At 49.7% G+C, this 14,870-nt stretch overlaps 1 protein-coding gene across 1 annotated transcript in view; it reads left to right on the top strand.

Annotated features, from left to right (window-relative positions):
* The window catches only part of LOC121872581 (ionotropic receptor 93a-like), a 61,805-nt gene that overhangs the window by 42,495 nt on the left and 4,440 nt on the right, over positions 1-14,870 (top strand). The window contains exons 7-9 of the mRNA XM_042375413.1: positions 10,337-10,511; positions 10,893-11,129; positions 12,258-12,523. Coding sequence (XP_042231347.1) covers positions 10,337-10,511; positions 10,893-11,129; positions 12,258-12,523 — 678 coding nt within the window. The remainder of the gene's footprint in view (positions 1-10,336; positions 10,512-10,892; positions 11,130-12,257; positions 12,524-14,870) is intronic.

Here is a 14,870-nt window from a genome sequence, read left to right on the forward strand (position 1 = left end):
CCGAATGTTTTACCGCATGTGTACCGAAGTCTTTTGCGCATGTGTACCGAAGTGTCGGCATGTGTACCGAAGTGTTTTGGCGCATGTGTACCGAGCGTTTTGGGCGCATGCACCGAAGTGTTTGGGCGCATGTACCGAACAATTTTGCGCACGTGCAACGAAGTGCTCTTGCGCATGTACCGAAGCGTTTTGCGCATGTGTACCGAAATGCTCTGCGCATGTACCGAAGTGCTATTGGGTGCGTGCACCAGAGTTCATTGCGTTAAAACAGCGTTTTGCGCATGTGCACCGAAGCGTCGGCGCATGTGTACCGAGTTGCCTTGCGCATGTACCGAAGTGTTTTGGCGCACATGCAACCAGAGTGCTTTTGGCGCATGTGTACCGGCGTTTTGGGTGCATGTGTACCGGCGTTTTGCGCACGGTACCGAAGCGTTTTGGCATGTGCACCGAAGTGTCGGCATGTACCGAAGTTGTGGGCGCATGTGTACCGAAGTGTTTGGCGCATCGTACCAAAGTGTTTTGCGCATGTGTACCGGAGCGTTTGGGTGCATGTGTACCAAGCGTTTTGCGCATGTGAACCGAAGGTTTTGCGCATGTGTACCGAAGTGCTCTTTGCGCATGTGTACCGAAGTTTCTGCGCACGTACCGGCGTTTTGCGCACGTACCGAAGTGCCTTTGCGCATGTAACCGAAGCTCCTTGCGCATGGGTACCGAAGCGTTTGGCGCATCACCGAATTGCCTTGCGCATGTGTACCGAAGCGCCTTGCGCATGTGTACCGAAGCGTTTTGGGTGCATGTGTACCGAATTGTTTTGCGCATGTGTACCGAAGTGCTCTAGGGTGCATGTGTACCAGAACGTTCATTGCGCATGGGTACCGAAGTGTTTTGCGCATGTACCGAATGCTCTTGGGTGATGTGTACCGAAGTGCTATTGGGCGCATGTGTACCAGAGTTCTTGCGCATGTACCGAAGCGTTTCGGCGCATGCACCGAAGCGTTTTGGCATACCGAAGCGTTTTGCGCATGTGTACCGAATGCTCTTGGCACGTGTACCGAAGTGTTTTTGCGCATGTACCAGAGTGCTCTTGCGCATGTGCACCGAAGCGCTCTTGGCGCATGTGTACCGAGTGTCTGGGCGCACGTGTACCGAAGTGCTCTTTGCGCATGTACCGAAGCGTTTCGGCGTACGTACCGAAGTGCTGGCATGTACCGAAGTGTTTTGCGCATGTTACCAAAGCGTTTTGCGATGTACCGAGTGTTTGGGCATGTGGTACCGAAGTGTTTCGGCGCACGTGTACCGAAGCGTTCTTGCGCATGTACCGAAGTGCTCTGGCATGTGCAACGAGATGTTTTGGCGCATCGGGTACCGAAGTGTTTTTGGCACGGCACCGAAGGTTTGGCGCATGTGTACCGAAACGTTTTGGCGTGCAGGTAACCGAAGCGTTTTGGGCGCACGGCACCGACTGTTTTGCGCATGTGTACCGAAGGCTTCTTGCGCATGGTACCGAAGTGTCGGCGCATGTGCACCGAAGTGTTCTGGCGCATGTGTACCGAAGCGTTTCGGGTGCATGTGTACCAGAACGCATTGGGTGCAAGGTACCGAGGTGCGCTGGCATGTACCGGTGTTCTTGGCGCATGTGTACCGAAGCGTTTTTGGCGCATGTGGCACCGGCGTTTTGCGCATGTGTACCGAAGTGTTTTGCGCATGTGCACCAAGCGTTTGGCGCATGTGTACCGAAGTGCTCTGCGCATGTACCGAAGCGTTTCTGCGCATGTGTACCGAAGTGCTCTGGGTGCATGTGCACCGAAGCGTTTGCGCATGTACCAGAGTGTTTTGGCGCATGTGTACCGAAGTGCTCTTGGGCGCATAAAATGGCGTTTTTGCGCATGTGTACCGAAGCGTTTCGGTGCGCTGTGTACCGAAGTGTTTTGGGTGCATGTACCGAAGTGCTTTGGGTGCATGTGGCACCGAGCGTTTTGCGCATCGCTACCGAAGTGCTCTGCGCATGTGTACCGAGCGTTTCTGCGCATGTGTACCGGCGTTTTGGGTGCATGTGGTACCGAAGTGTTTGGGCGCATGTGTACCGAAGTGCTCTTGGGTGCATGTGTACCGAAATGTTTTGCGCATGTGTACCGAAGTGCTTCTGCGCACGTGGTACCGAAGTGCTCTTTGGGCGCATGTGTACCGAATGCTCTTTGCGCATGGGTACCGAAGTGTTTTGGGTGCATCGTGCAATCGAACTGGTTTTGCGCAGGTACCGAAGGCCTGCGCATGTGCACCGAAGTGTCGGCATGTGTACCGAAGTGTTTCTGCGCATGTGTACCGAAGCGTTTGCGCATGTACCGAAGCGTTCTTGCGCATGCTGTACCGAAGCGGCTCTTGGGTGCATGTGTACCGAAGTGCTCTTTGCGCATGTGCACCGAAGTGCTCTTGGGTGCATGTGTACCGAAGCGCTTTTGGGCATGTGTACCAGAGTTCTTGCGCATGTGTACCGAGCGTTTTGGCGCATGTGTACCGAAGCGTTTTTGCGCATGTGGTACCGAAGCGTTTTGCGCATGTGCACCGAAGTGCTCGCGCTTCAGTACTGGAGTGCTCCGCATGTGACCGAGTGTTCTGCGCATGTGCACCGAAGGTTTTGCGCACGTGTACCGAAGTGTTTCTTGCGCATGTGCACCGAGGCGTTTTGGGCATGTGCACCGAAGTGCTTTGGGTGCATGCGTACCGAAGTGCTCTTGCGCACGTGTACCGAAGTGCTTCCGCATGTGTACGGAGTGTTTTGCGCATGTGTACCGAAGTGCTCTTGGCGCATGTGTACCGAGATGCTCTGGTGCACGTGTGCACCGAAGCGTTTTGGGCGCACGGCACGAAGTGCTCTTGCGCATGTACCGGAATGTTTGCGCATGGGTACCGAAGTGCTCTTGCGCACGACCGAAGTGCCTTGCGCATGTACCGAAGGCTCTTTGCGCATGTGTACCGAAGCGTTCTTGTGGCACGAAGTGTTTGGGTGCATGTGTACCGAGCGTTTGGGTGCATGTACCAGAACGTTTGCGGCATTAGGCGTTTTGCGCGGTACCGAAGTGTTTGCATGGTACCGAAGTGCATGTGTACCAGAGTCTTTAGCGGTACCGAAGTGTTTTGCGCATGTGTACCGAAGTGTTTTGCGCATGTGTACCGAAGCGTTTGGGTGCATGTGTACCGACTGTTTTGGGTGCATGGGTACCGAAGTGCTCTTGCGTATGGTACCAGAGTGCTCTTGGGCGCATGTGTACCGAAGCGCTCTTGGTGCATGTGTACCGAAGTGCTCTTGGCGCACGGTACCGAAGTGCTCTGCGCATGTGTACCGAAGTGCTCTTTGGGCATGTACCGAAGCGTTTGGGCGCATGTACCGAAGTGTTTTGCGCATCGGCACCGAAGTGTTTCGCGCATGTGTACCGAGTGTTTTGCGCATGTGTACCGAAGCGTTTGGGCATGCGGTACCGAAGCGTTTTGCGCATGTGTACCGAAGTGCTCTTTGCGGATGTGCACCGAGATGTTTTGGTGCATGTGTACCGGCGTCGGCGCATGGTACCGAAGCGTTTTGCGCATGTGTACCGAATGCTTCTGCGCATAAAAGGCGTTTTGGGTGCACGTACCGAAGTGCTCTTGCGCATGTGTACCGAAGCGCTCTTGCGCATGTGTACCGGCGTTTTGGGCATGGTACCGAAGTGTTCTTGCGCATGGGTACCGAAGTGCTCTGGCGCATGTGCACCAGAACGCATGGCGCATGTGTACTGAAGTGCTGCTTTGCGCATGTGTACCGAAGTGTTTGCGGCAAACGGCGTTTCTGCGCATGTGTACCGAAGTGCTCGGCATGTGGTACCGGCGTTTTGCGCATGGGTACCGAAGCGTTTCGGTGCATGGTACCGAAGTGCTCTGCGATGTGTACCGAAGCGTTTGGGTGCATGTGTACCGAAGTGTTTTGCGCATGTGTACCGAAGCGTTTTGGCATATGTACCAGAGCGTTTTGGGCGCATGTGCAACGGCGTTTTGCGCATGTGGCACCGAAGTGCTCGGCGCACGGTACCGAAGTGCTCTTTGGCATGTGTACCGAAGTGCTCTTTGGCGCATGTGTACCGAAGCGTTTGGGTGCATGTGCACCGATGCCTTGGGTGCATGTGTACCGAAGTGTTTGCGCATGTGGTACCGAAGCGTTTTGGCGCATATGTACCAGAGCGTTTTGGCGCATCGGGTACCGAAGTGTTTTGCGCATGTGTACTAGGAGCGTTCTGGTGCACGTGTACCGAAGCGTTTTGGCATGTGTACCGAAGCGTTTTGGGCATGTGTACCGGAGCGGTTGTGGCATGTGCACCGGCGTTCTTTGCGCATCGGCACTAAAGCGTTTTGGGTGCATGTGTACCGAGTGCTCTTTTGGTGCAATGCGGTACCGAAGCGTTTTGCGCATGTGGTACCGAAGTGTTTTGCGCATGTGTACCGAAGCGTTTTGCGCATGTACCGATGTTTTGGTGCATGCGGTACCGAAGGTTTTGCGCATGGGTACCGAAGTGCTCTGGGCATGTGTACCGAAATGCTCTGCGCATGGTACCGAAGCGTTTGGCGCACGGTACCGAAGTGTTTGGGGCATGTGCAACGAGCGCTTGCGCATGTGTACCGGCGTTTTGTGATGCACCGAAGTGTTTCTGGGTGACGGTACCGAAGTTTTGCGCATGTACCGAGTTCTTGGGTGCATGTGTACGAAGTGCTCTTTGCGCAAGTGTACCGAAGCGTTCTTGCGCATGTGTACCGAAGGCGTTTTGCGCATGTGTACCGAAGTGCTCTTGCGCATGTGTACCAGCGTTTGCGCACGCACCGAATTGCTCGCGCATGTGCACGAAGCGCTCTTTGCGCATGTGGTACCGAACGCTTTGGGTGCATGTGTACCGAAGTGCGCTTTGCGCATAAATCCGAAGTGCTCTGGCGCATGTGGTACCGAAGGCTTTTCGCATAACAGAGTTCATTGCGCACACGAAGTGCTCTTGGTTGGGCACGAAGCGTTTTGCATGTACCGAAGGCCTTGCGCATAAAACGAAGTGTTTGCATGTACCGGAGTGTTTGGCATAAAATGGCGTCGGCATGTGTACGAATGCTCTGGCATCGCGTACCGAAGCGTTTTGCGCACGTGCACCGAAGTGCTCAGAAATGAAGTGCCTGGATGTGCACCAGCGTTTTGCGCATGGTACCAGAGTTCTTGGCATGTGTACCGAAGTGCTCTTGCGCATGTAACCGAAGTGCTCTTGGTGCATGTGCACCGAAGCGCTCTTGCGCATGTACAGAATGCTCTGCGCACGTGTACCAGCGCTCTTGGGCGCACGTGCGTACCGAAGTGCTCTTGGGCGCATGTGTACCGAATGCCTGCGCATGTACCGAGCGTTTTGTGCACGGCAACGAAGCGCTTGCGCATGTACCGAAGGCCTTGCGCATGTAACGAAGTGCTCTTGGGTGCATGTGTACCGAAGTGTTTGCGCATGTGCATCAGGCGTTATTGGCATGCACCAGAGTTCATTGCGCATGTACCGAAGCGTTTGGCTGCAAGTGTACCGAAGTGCTCTTGCATGTACCGAAGTGCTCTGGGCATGGGCACCGAATGTTTGCGCATGTGTACCAGCGTTTTGGCGCATCGGTACCGAAGTGCTCTTGGTGCATGTGTACCAAGTTGCCTTGGCGCATGTGAAATCGAAGTGCTCTTGCGCATGTGTACCGAAGTGCTCTGCGCATGTGTACCGAAGTGCTCGGGGCATGTGTACCCGAACGCATTGGGTGCAATGTACCGAGGCGCTTGGGTGCATGTGTACCGAAGTGCCTGCGCATGTGCACCGAAGTGCTATTGCGCATGTGTACCAGAGTTCATTGCGCATGTGCACCGAAGTGCTCTTGCGCATGTACCGAAGTGTTTTTGGTGCATGTGTACCAGCGTTTCGGCGCATGTACCAGCGTTTTGGGTGCATGTGCACCGAAGTGCTCTGCGCATGTGTACCGAAGTGCTCGGCGCATGTAACGAATGCCTTTGGGTGCACGGTACCGAAGTGCTCTGCGCATCGTAAAATAGGCGTTTGCGCATGTGTACCGAAATGCTCTTGCGGTGTACCGAAGTGCTTTTGGGCGCATGGCAACCGAAGCGCTCTTGCGCATGTGCACCGAAGCGTTCTTCGATGTGCACCTAGCGTTTTGGCATGTGCACCAAGCGTTTTGCGCACATGTACCGAAGCTGCTTTGGCGCATGTGTACCAGAGTGCTCTTGCGCATGTGTACCGAAGCGTTTTGGGCGCATGTGTACCGAAGTGCTCTGGCATGTACCGAAGCGTTTTGCGCATGTAACAGGCGTGGGTGCATACCGAAGCGTTGGGCGCATGTGTACCGAAGCGTTTTGCGCATGGGCAACGAAGCGTTTTGGGCGCATCGCACCGTGCGTTTTGCGCATGTACCGAGACGTTTGGGCGCACGTGTACCGAAGCGTTTTGGCGCACGTGCACCGAAGCGTTTTGGGCATGTGGCACCGAACGTTTTGGGCGCAGTGCACGAACGCCAATGTTCTGGGTGCATAATGAAGCGCTTCGGTGCATGTGTACCGAAGTGTTTTGCGCATGTACCGAATCGTCGGGCGCATGTACCGAAGCGTTTGGCGCATGTGTACCGAAGCTGGGTGCATGTGTACCGAAGCGTTTGGGTGCATGTGGCACCGAAGCGTTTTGGGTGCATGTACCGAATTGCTCTGCGGTACCGAAGTGCTATTGGGTGCATGTACCAGAGTTCATTGCATGTGGTACCGAAGCGTTTCGGCGCATGTGCACCGAAGTGCTCTTGCGCATGTACCGAAGTGCCTGGTGCATGTACCGAAGCGTTTTGGGCATGTGCACCGAGTGCTCTGGCGCATGTGCACCGAAGCGTTTCGGCATGTGTAACCGAAGTGGTCTTGGCGCATGTACCGAAACGTTCTTGGCGCATGTGTACCGAAGTGTTTTTGCGCATCGCAACCGAAGTGCTCTTGGGTGCATGTGTACCGAATGTTTTGGCATGTGTAACCGAGTTCATTGTCTGCGGTACCGAAGTGTTTTGGGTGATGTGTACCGAAGCGTTTTGCATGTGTACCGAAGCGTTTTGGCGCATGTGTACGAAGTGCTCTTGCGCACGTGTACCGAAGTGCTGTGGCATGTACCGAAGCGTTTTGCGCATAGCACCAAAGTGCTCTTGGCATGTGTACCGGAGCGTTTGCGACACCGAAGCGTTTTGCGCATGTGACCGAAGCGCTCTGCGCATGAAACGAAGGTTTGGCGCATGTGACCGAAGTGCTCTTGGCGCACGTGTACCGAAGTGTTTTGGGCGCATGTGTACCGAGTGTTTTACCAGCCAGCCTTGGCATGTGCAATCGAAGTGCTTTGGGCGCATGTGCACCGAAGGCGTTCTTGGGCACGTGTACCGAAGCGTTTGGGCATGTGGCACCGAAGTGCTCTTGGGTGCATGTGCACCGAAGTGCTCTGGGTGCATGTGTACCGAGATGCCTGGGCGCACGTGCACCGAAGTGCTCTGCGCACGTGTACCGAAGTGTCTTGGGTGCATGTGTACCGAAGCGCTCTGCGCATGTACCGAAGTGCTCTTGGGTGCACGTAATCGAATTGCTCTGCGCATACCGAAGTGCTCGGTGCATGCACCGGCGTTTCTAGGTATGTGTACCAGAATGCATTGGGCAAGTACCGAGGTGCGCTTGCGCGTGTACCGAAGTGCTCTTTGCGCATGTACCGACGTTCTTGGGTGCATGTGTACCGAAGTGCTCTTGGGTGCATGTGGCACCGAAGTGCTCTGCGCATGTGTACCGAAGAGCTTTGGCGCATGTGTACCGAAGTGCCTGGCGCATGTGCACCGAAGCGTCTTGCGCATGCGTACCGAAGCGTTCTTGGGCGCATGTGTACCGAAGTGTTCTGGCGCACATGCACCGAGTGCTCTTGCGCATGTGTACCGAAGTGCCTTTGGGCGCATGTACCGAAGTGCCTGGGCATCGCACCGAAGGCTCTTCGTACGTGTAACGAAGTGCTCCGCATGTACCGAAGTGCTGGGTGCATGTGTACCGAAGTGCTCTTGGCACGTTTACCAAAGTGCTCTTGGGCATGTACTGGAGTGCTCTTGGGTGCATGTGTACCGAAGTGCTCTTGGCGCATGTGTACCGAAGGTTTTGCGCATGTACCGAGATGCTCTTGGCACGTGCACCGAAGTTCTTGCGCACGTACCGAAGTGCTCTGGGCATGTGTACCGAATGCTCTGCGCATCGTACCGAAGTGTTTTGCGCACGGTACCGAAGTGTTTTGGTGCATAGAATTGCTGCCTGGCGCATGTGCACCGAAGTGCTCTTGGGTGCATGTGTACCGAAGTGCTCTGGGTGCATGAACCGAAGGCTCTTTGGTGCATGTGTACCGAAGTGCTCTGAGCATGTGTACCGAAGTGCTCTGGTGCATGTGCACCAAAGTGCTCTTTTGGGTGCATGTGCACCGAAGTGCCTTTTGCGCATGTGCACCAGAGCGCATTGGGTGCAAGCACCGAGGTGCGCTTTGCGCATGTGTACCGAAGTGCTCTGGCGCATGTGTACCGAAGTGCTCTTGCGCATGTGTACCGAAGTGCTCTTTGCGCATGTGTACCGAAGCGTTTTGGCACGTGTACCAAAGTGCTCGGCATGTGTACCGAAGTGCTCTTTGGGTGCATGTGTACCGAAGTGCTCTGCGCATGTGTACCGAAGTGCCTTGCGCATGTACCGAAGGTTTTGGCGCATGTGTACAGAACGTCGGCACGTGTACCGAAGTGCTCTTATTCATGAAGGTTCTTTGCGCATGTGTACCGAAGTGCTCTTGGGTGCACATGTACCAGAGTGCTCTTGGGTGCATGTGTACCGAAGTGCTCTTGGGTGCAGGTGTACCGAAGTGCTCTTGGGTGCATGTGTACTGAAGTGCTCTTGGGTGCACGTGTACCGAAGTGCTCTTTGGTGCATGTGTACCGAAGTGCTCTTGGGTGCATGTGTACCGAAGTGCTCTTGGGTTCATGTGTACCAAAGTGCTCTTGGGTGCATGTGTACCGAAGTGCTCTTGGATGCACGTGTACCGAAGTGCTCTTGGGAGCACGTGCACCGAAGTGCTCTTTGGTGCATGTGTACCGAAGCACTCTTGGGAGCATGTGTAGCGAAGTGCTCTTGGGTGCACGTGTACCGAAGTGCTCTTGGGTGCATGTGTACCGAAGTGCTCTTGGGTGCATGTGTACCAAATTGCTCTTGGGTTCATGTGTACCGAATTGCTCATGGGTGCACGTGTACCGAAGTGCTCTTGGGTGCACGTGTACCAAAGTGCTCTTGGGTGCACGTGTACCGAAGTGCTCTTGGGTGCATGTGTACCAAAGCGCTCTTGGGTGCATGTGTACCGAAGTGCACATGGGTACATGTGTACCAAAGTGCTCTTGAGTGAACGTTTACCGAAGTGCTCTTGGGTGCACGTTTACCGAAGTGCTCTTCGGTGCACGTGTACCGAAGTGCTCTTGGGTGCATGTGTACCGAAGTGCTCTTGGGTGCATGTGTACCAAAGTGCATTGGGTGCACGTGTACCGAGGTGCTCTTGGGTGCATGTGTACCAGTTCATTGGGTGCATGTGTACCGAAGTGCTCTTGGCTGCAAGTGTACCGAAGTGCTCTTTGGTGCATGTGTACCGAAGTGCTCTTGGGTGCATGTGTACCGAAGTGCTCTTGGGTGCATGTGTACCGAATTGCTCTTGGGTGCATGTGTACCGAAGTGCTCTTGGGTGCACATGTATATACTGTACAGACACATCCCTACAGCTTAATCTCAATGTCAGAAAACTGTACGCTAGATTCTCTTACACCTTTTCTAATAATGGCTCATTAAAATTTAACATTATTTTTATTAGCAGTTTATAATATTCAAATAAATCATATCACATATAGGTAGAATTCCAAGGTTATCTTTCATCACCTGAGAATTATGATGATCTTGATGACTATCCAGAATTAATCGATGAAAATTATTTTTGTTACGATCGGATTACTGACTATCCCAAGCCTTAATTAGATGATGTAGGTCAGAGCTGCTGCTACCAGCATTGTTTTAGAGAAGCACAGAGTCTAGGAGTTACTATTCACACTCCGGGTATCATAGCTCACACACTGTCGAATAGGCGATGTACAAACTCAGGTTAAGTGATGATAGCTTATCAATATATCCTTGTTATGAGCAAAATGTTGTTTCGTTATAGTTATAAGGAGTGATGACGCTTTCAAGTAGTTAACATATAAACGAGAACGTTATTACCCTCAGCTTCTATGGTGCCGAGGTCAACGTGACTGCCCTGCCTTACCCGCCATACTGGGACGAACTGGAGGGACCTGATGGCATTAAACAGTACTCTGGCACCGACTACTTCTTGTTAAAATCAATTGCGGACTCCCTCAACTTTACTATCAACGTCGTGCCCACCACCTCGTGGGCAGAGGTGAGCAAGAGAAGGCTGTTAAACCAGCACGTTACTTCCTGCCACACTGCAACTTGCCATATCCACGCAATACAACAGCTACAATCTCACGCAACATCCAAACTCACACCGCGTCATTCCACACAAACTTCCAATGCCATAACCGCTTCTTATCAACTAGACCGCACGCCACTCAGCACCCACACCTTCATCAAATGACACCTGCACAAACAAACTACGCCAGATCCAAATTGACATTACACATCATTACAAGTAAACCATATCCAGTGACATCCCAACCCTATTCACACTACACCTAAAGGTCCCATCGGACATTGTAGTTGAGATGAGATGTACTGTACCCTATTTACTACAATGCCATTAACAATATTATGGCTGTAGGTTTCACAGCGTGTAGAGGAACGGGTGTCCTTCATGGCTACTGTGTTCCATGCTATGTTGCCAGAACGTCTTGAACGCTACGACTACTCATGGGTGTACGAGTACGCGTCCCTGGACTTCAGTATGGCCCAGCCTGGTATCAAGCCACAGTGGCAGTCGCTCTACTACCCGCTCACTGACCTGGTGTGGGCGGCCGTCCTGCTGGCTCTGCTGCTCACCCCTTTGGTCCTGCTGCTGGTGAGTTACGTGAAAAGCATTTTATATATTCATGTGTTCTGTTGTTATGAAACGTAAAAGCAATATCATCCTATAATAGAAATTATACTTGCTCCCATGGGATGTTCGACTTGTACATTATATCTTATATATACAGTAGGTCTATGGTATTATGATATTTATTTTAATGTCTCTTTTTTTTTGTCCTTCCAAACCAAGTGGTGTAGAATGGGAAAGATGTCATTGCATCACAGGATTTTTTCTTCGTATAATTACTCGACAAATGGATTAGAATAAAAATTTCTGAGATAATTTATTATCAGTGAATTGATTTATGAATGTCTTTTCGAAGTACCACTTCACCTTGCCACCCCTCAAGAAACATACTGTACCTCCTCTTCAAAAGATGACGTTTCAGTTTACTTGACTTTTAATTAACGGTTGCCCATTGTGTTCACAGACAATCAGACTTAAGCCACCTGGGCGAGGATTTAGGATGACATACCACTCACACACATTGTTAGACACCTGCAGAATTCAGTGTAAAGGACAGGACAACTTCCAACCGCAGTTGCTAACCATTATCCCATACCATGAGCCACTAAACTGATTCACATCCAGGTGAAGACAAAGGCAAATGTACAGTAGGAAAAAAAATGCCAATAGATACACCTCGGTACTGTTCCTTGCCAGGCAACAAAGTTATCTACTACATCACAGGTCACATATACAATCAGTTGCACACCCGGTAAAAAAGAAAAATCTGTCCAGTTGGTCCGATGAATTTCGAAATATCACTATGACTCGGTATTATCTCGGCAGTATAGTCAAAATACTTCGTCCGTCGTGTCATATTGCTTCACAAAATGTGGGTAGATAGTTTACCAATAGAGCAGTGGATGAAAGGGAACCAGACTGATATATATATATATATATGATCAAGTACCACTAAATGTTCTGTAAACGAGAGTAAATATGTTAGTGGATACTTCCACGGCCTTCGTACCCCGGATACTTACAATGATTATATTCATGCTGAACTGTATACTCGTACTTGCATAGTTTATATGCAGTGCCCATCCAATTGTAAGCCTGTATGGCAATTATACAGAGAAAATTTTGTAATTATTATTATTATTATTATTTCAGATTATTCGTGTTGGTGAATGGAGGGATGGTGGGGACAGGGTAGCCACAGGAACGGTGGTGCAGGATGTTACAGGGATGCTGTTAGGACAGAACTTGCCACGACGGCTGCCCACAGTCATCTCCAGCCGTGTACTGGTGGCTTCGTGGCTGATGTTCGCTCTCATATTCGGGTCTGCCTATCGTGGCAACCTCACCGCCTTCCTCACGCTGCCCAAGTACCCACCCCGTGCTGAGACAATCCAGGAGCTCGTCAGTACTGCACATAGGTACTGTTCATTTACTCTACATAAGGAACATAAGGAACATAAGGAATAAGCATATAAAACAGGTCCCTTATAGATGTTTTCCATATCAATGTCCATCATCGGAATTCTACAATTTTCAGTGAACGTTAACACGTAACAGAAACTCTTTGAAACTAATACTACAGGTTATAATAAAACTAGAATTACACAATTTACCAGTCGGTTGACGAATGTGACAATAAGCCCAAAGATTATTTTCGTTGAGAACTCACCATACAGAGCAGCCAGGGATGCCTCACACATGACAGCGACAAGTTAATAAGATCAGTTTACTGTAAACCTACTTTCACTAAAAAGGTTTCTTACTTGTCATTTATCTAATATACTATAGAACTAGGCGTGTGTGTGTGTGTCTGATCTGGGCAGCCGAAACGGCACAATCGTTTATCATCAAACTTGGTGAAAAAATCGCAAAAAGTTCGTAGAGTGGAACAAACCTGGTCCCATGTCGATGGTTTCTTTAGGAAGGCATTAACAATTTTATTTACGATGGAAAACGATGCAAGTCTACGGACTTGGCGCACCCTAATTAACCAAGCAAGTTTACGAACTTGGCGCACCCTCATTCGCTGTATGCTGTCACGAGCGTTCAAACTCTCACAAGGGCACGAATGTGCCCGCGATAACTTGTCTAATATACTATAGGAATAGCCGTGTGTGTGTGTCTGTTCTGGGCAGCCAAAACGGCACAATCGTTTTTCATCAAACTTGGTGGAAAAGTCGCAAAAAAAATCGTAGAGTGGAACAAACCTGGTCTCATGTCGATGGTTTCTTTAGGAAAGCATTAATTAACCATTTTATTTACGCTGGAAAACGATGTCGCTGTACCCTGTCAGTTGGACGGCGGTTGCGCGATAGCCAAGCACGAGTGTTCGAACTTTCACGCCTTGGTAAACTGTACCACCGGACTCGCCACTGGGCACGAAGGGCCCACGATCACTTGTAAAGAACCTATTGTATATAAAGTAAATATCATTAAATCCTCGTTGTTTGCTTAGATGCCACTATATTATATATTTTCTTTTTACAGTAGTTTGGCTTAGACGCCAAAAATAAATTTATTTCTTAAAGTTTTCCTAAATAATAATTATCTACTAAATTTGACAGAGAAACGTTAAAAAATCTATAAACAGGAAATTTGGTTGTTGTTGTTGAGATTGTCGGACCGTAGTCCGACACGGGCCTTTGCCTATAGGCTTGAGCTCCTGGAGCAGCCAGACCGGATTGTGATTGTAGGTTGTCCTACCTGCAGATATGGAAGGATACTGCAGGTTGAAAGTGTGAGCGGACCCCCGATCAGTGGACGCTTTCCAACCAACCCCCACTCTTGGACGTGGTCAGAAGGAAATTTGGTGATATACCTCTGGGTTATGAAGTCCTTCGCGAAATCAACTACTTCAAGTTCCCTTTTTGATGATAAAACACCTGACAAAATTACTAAGAAATCATTATCTATAACTAACCAAGTTTTTTTTCACTAATCCTCCGACTATTGGATCATATTTTGGATTAAATGGCCCAATTCCAGCCCAAGTGTGATCTAACAAAGTACATAAATACCCATGCTGAGGCTATAGATGTGTTGTCTTTAAGTAAGATTTAGAGAACATTTAGATCTAACATATGGTATTCCCTTTCCACTTAACAGACCCAAGTGTTCACGAGTGACTTTATCTGCGACCAAATTCTCTTCAGATATGTAAAACATGAAATGAATGAGTAAGACTTTTTAGACTTACTATTTAAGAGACAACTAAAGCTGCAAATAAGTAATAATGAACGAGCCATACCCTTAAATAACACTCGGTGATGTTACATTCTATCTTTTATTATTTAATTTGCCAAAGGCCTTTATAATATTTTAGATTGTACTCTGTAATAAATTAATTATTTTAATTACTTATACAATTGACTGACTTATCATATTGTGATTTACTTTCATATCAACTGCTTAGTTGTATCAATTAACTTAAAAAATACAAATAAAAAACCCTCTAATAATTCATGACCATTCTTATAGAAGTCCATTGTGATTTTCTGTTCGTTTGTATTGCCAGTGTACAGGCAGACATCGCCATCATTGTCTGCTCTGTGCTGTGAGTACTGGCCTGAATTTGCCTGGGTATTTTTTGTCATATTTGTCAACTGCGATTCAAATTGTGAAAGTGTATAACCAATGTAAAGCACTTCATTCAAAATAACTATGAAGTTTTGTTTTACTTTACACACCTTATTCTTATTATTACATAGTGCTTTCTTTACATTAAAAAACATTTGCTTATACAGCTTACTAGTATACAAATATAAG

This window comes from Homarus americanus, unplaced genomic scaffold (genome assembly GCF_018991925.1).
Source record: "Homarus americanus isolate GMGI-L3 unplaced genomic scaffold, GMGI_Hamer_2.0 scaffold39155, whole genome shotgun sequence".
NCBI classification, from domain to species: domain Eukaryota; kingdom Metazoa; phylum Arthropoda; class Malacostraca; order Decapoda; family Nephropidae; genus Homarus; species Homarus americanus.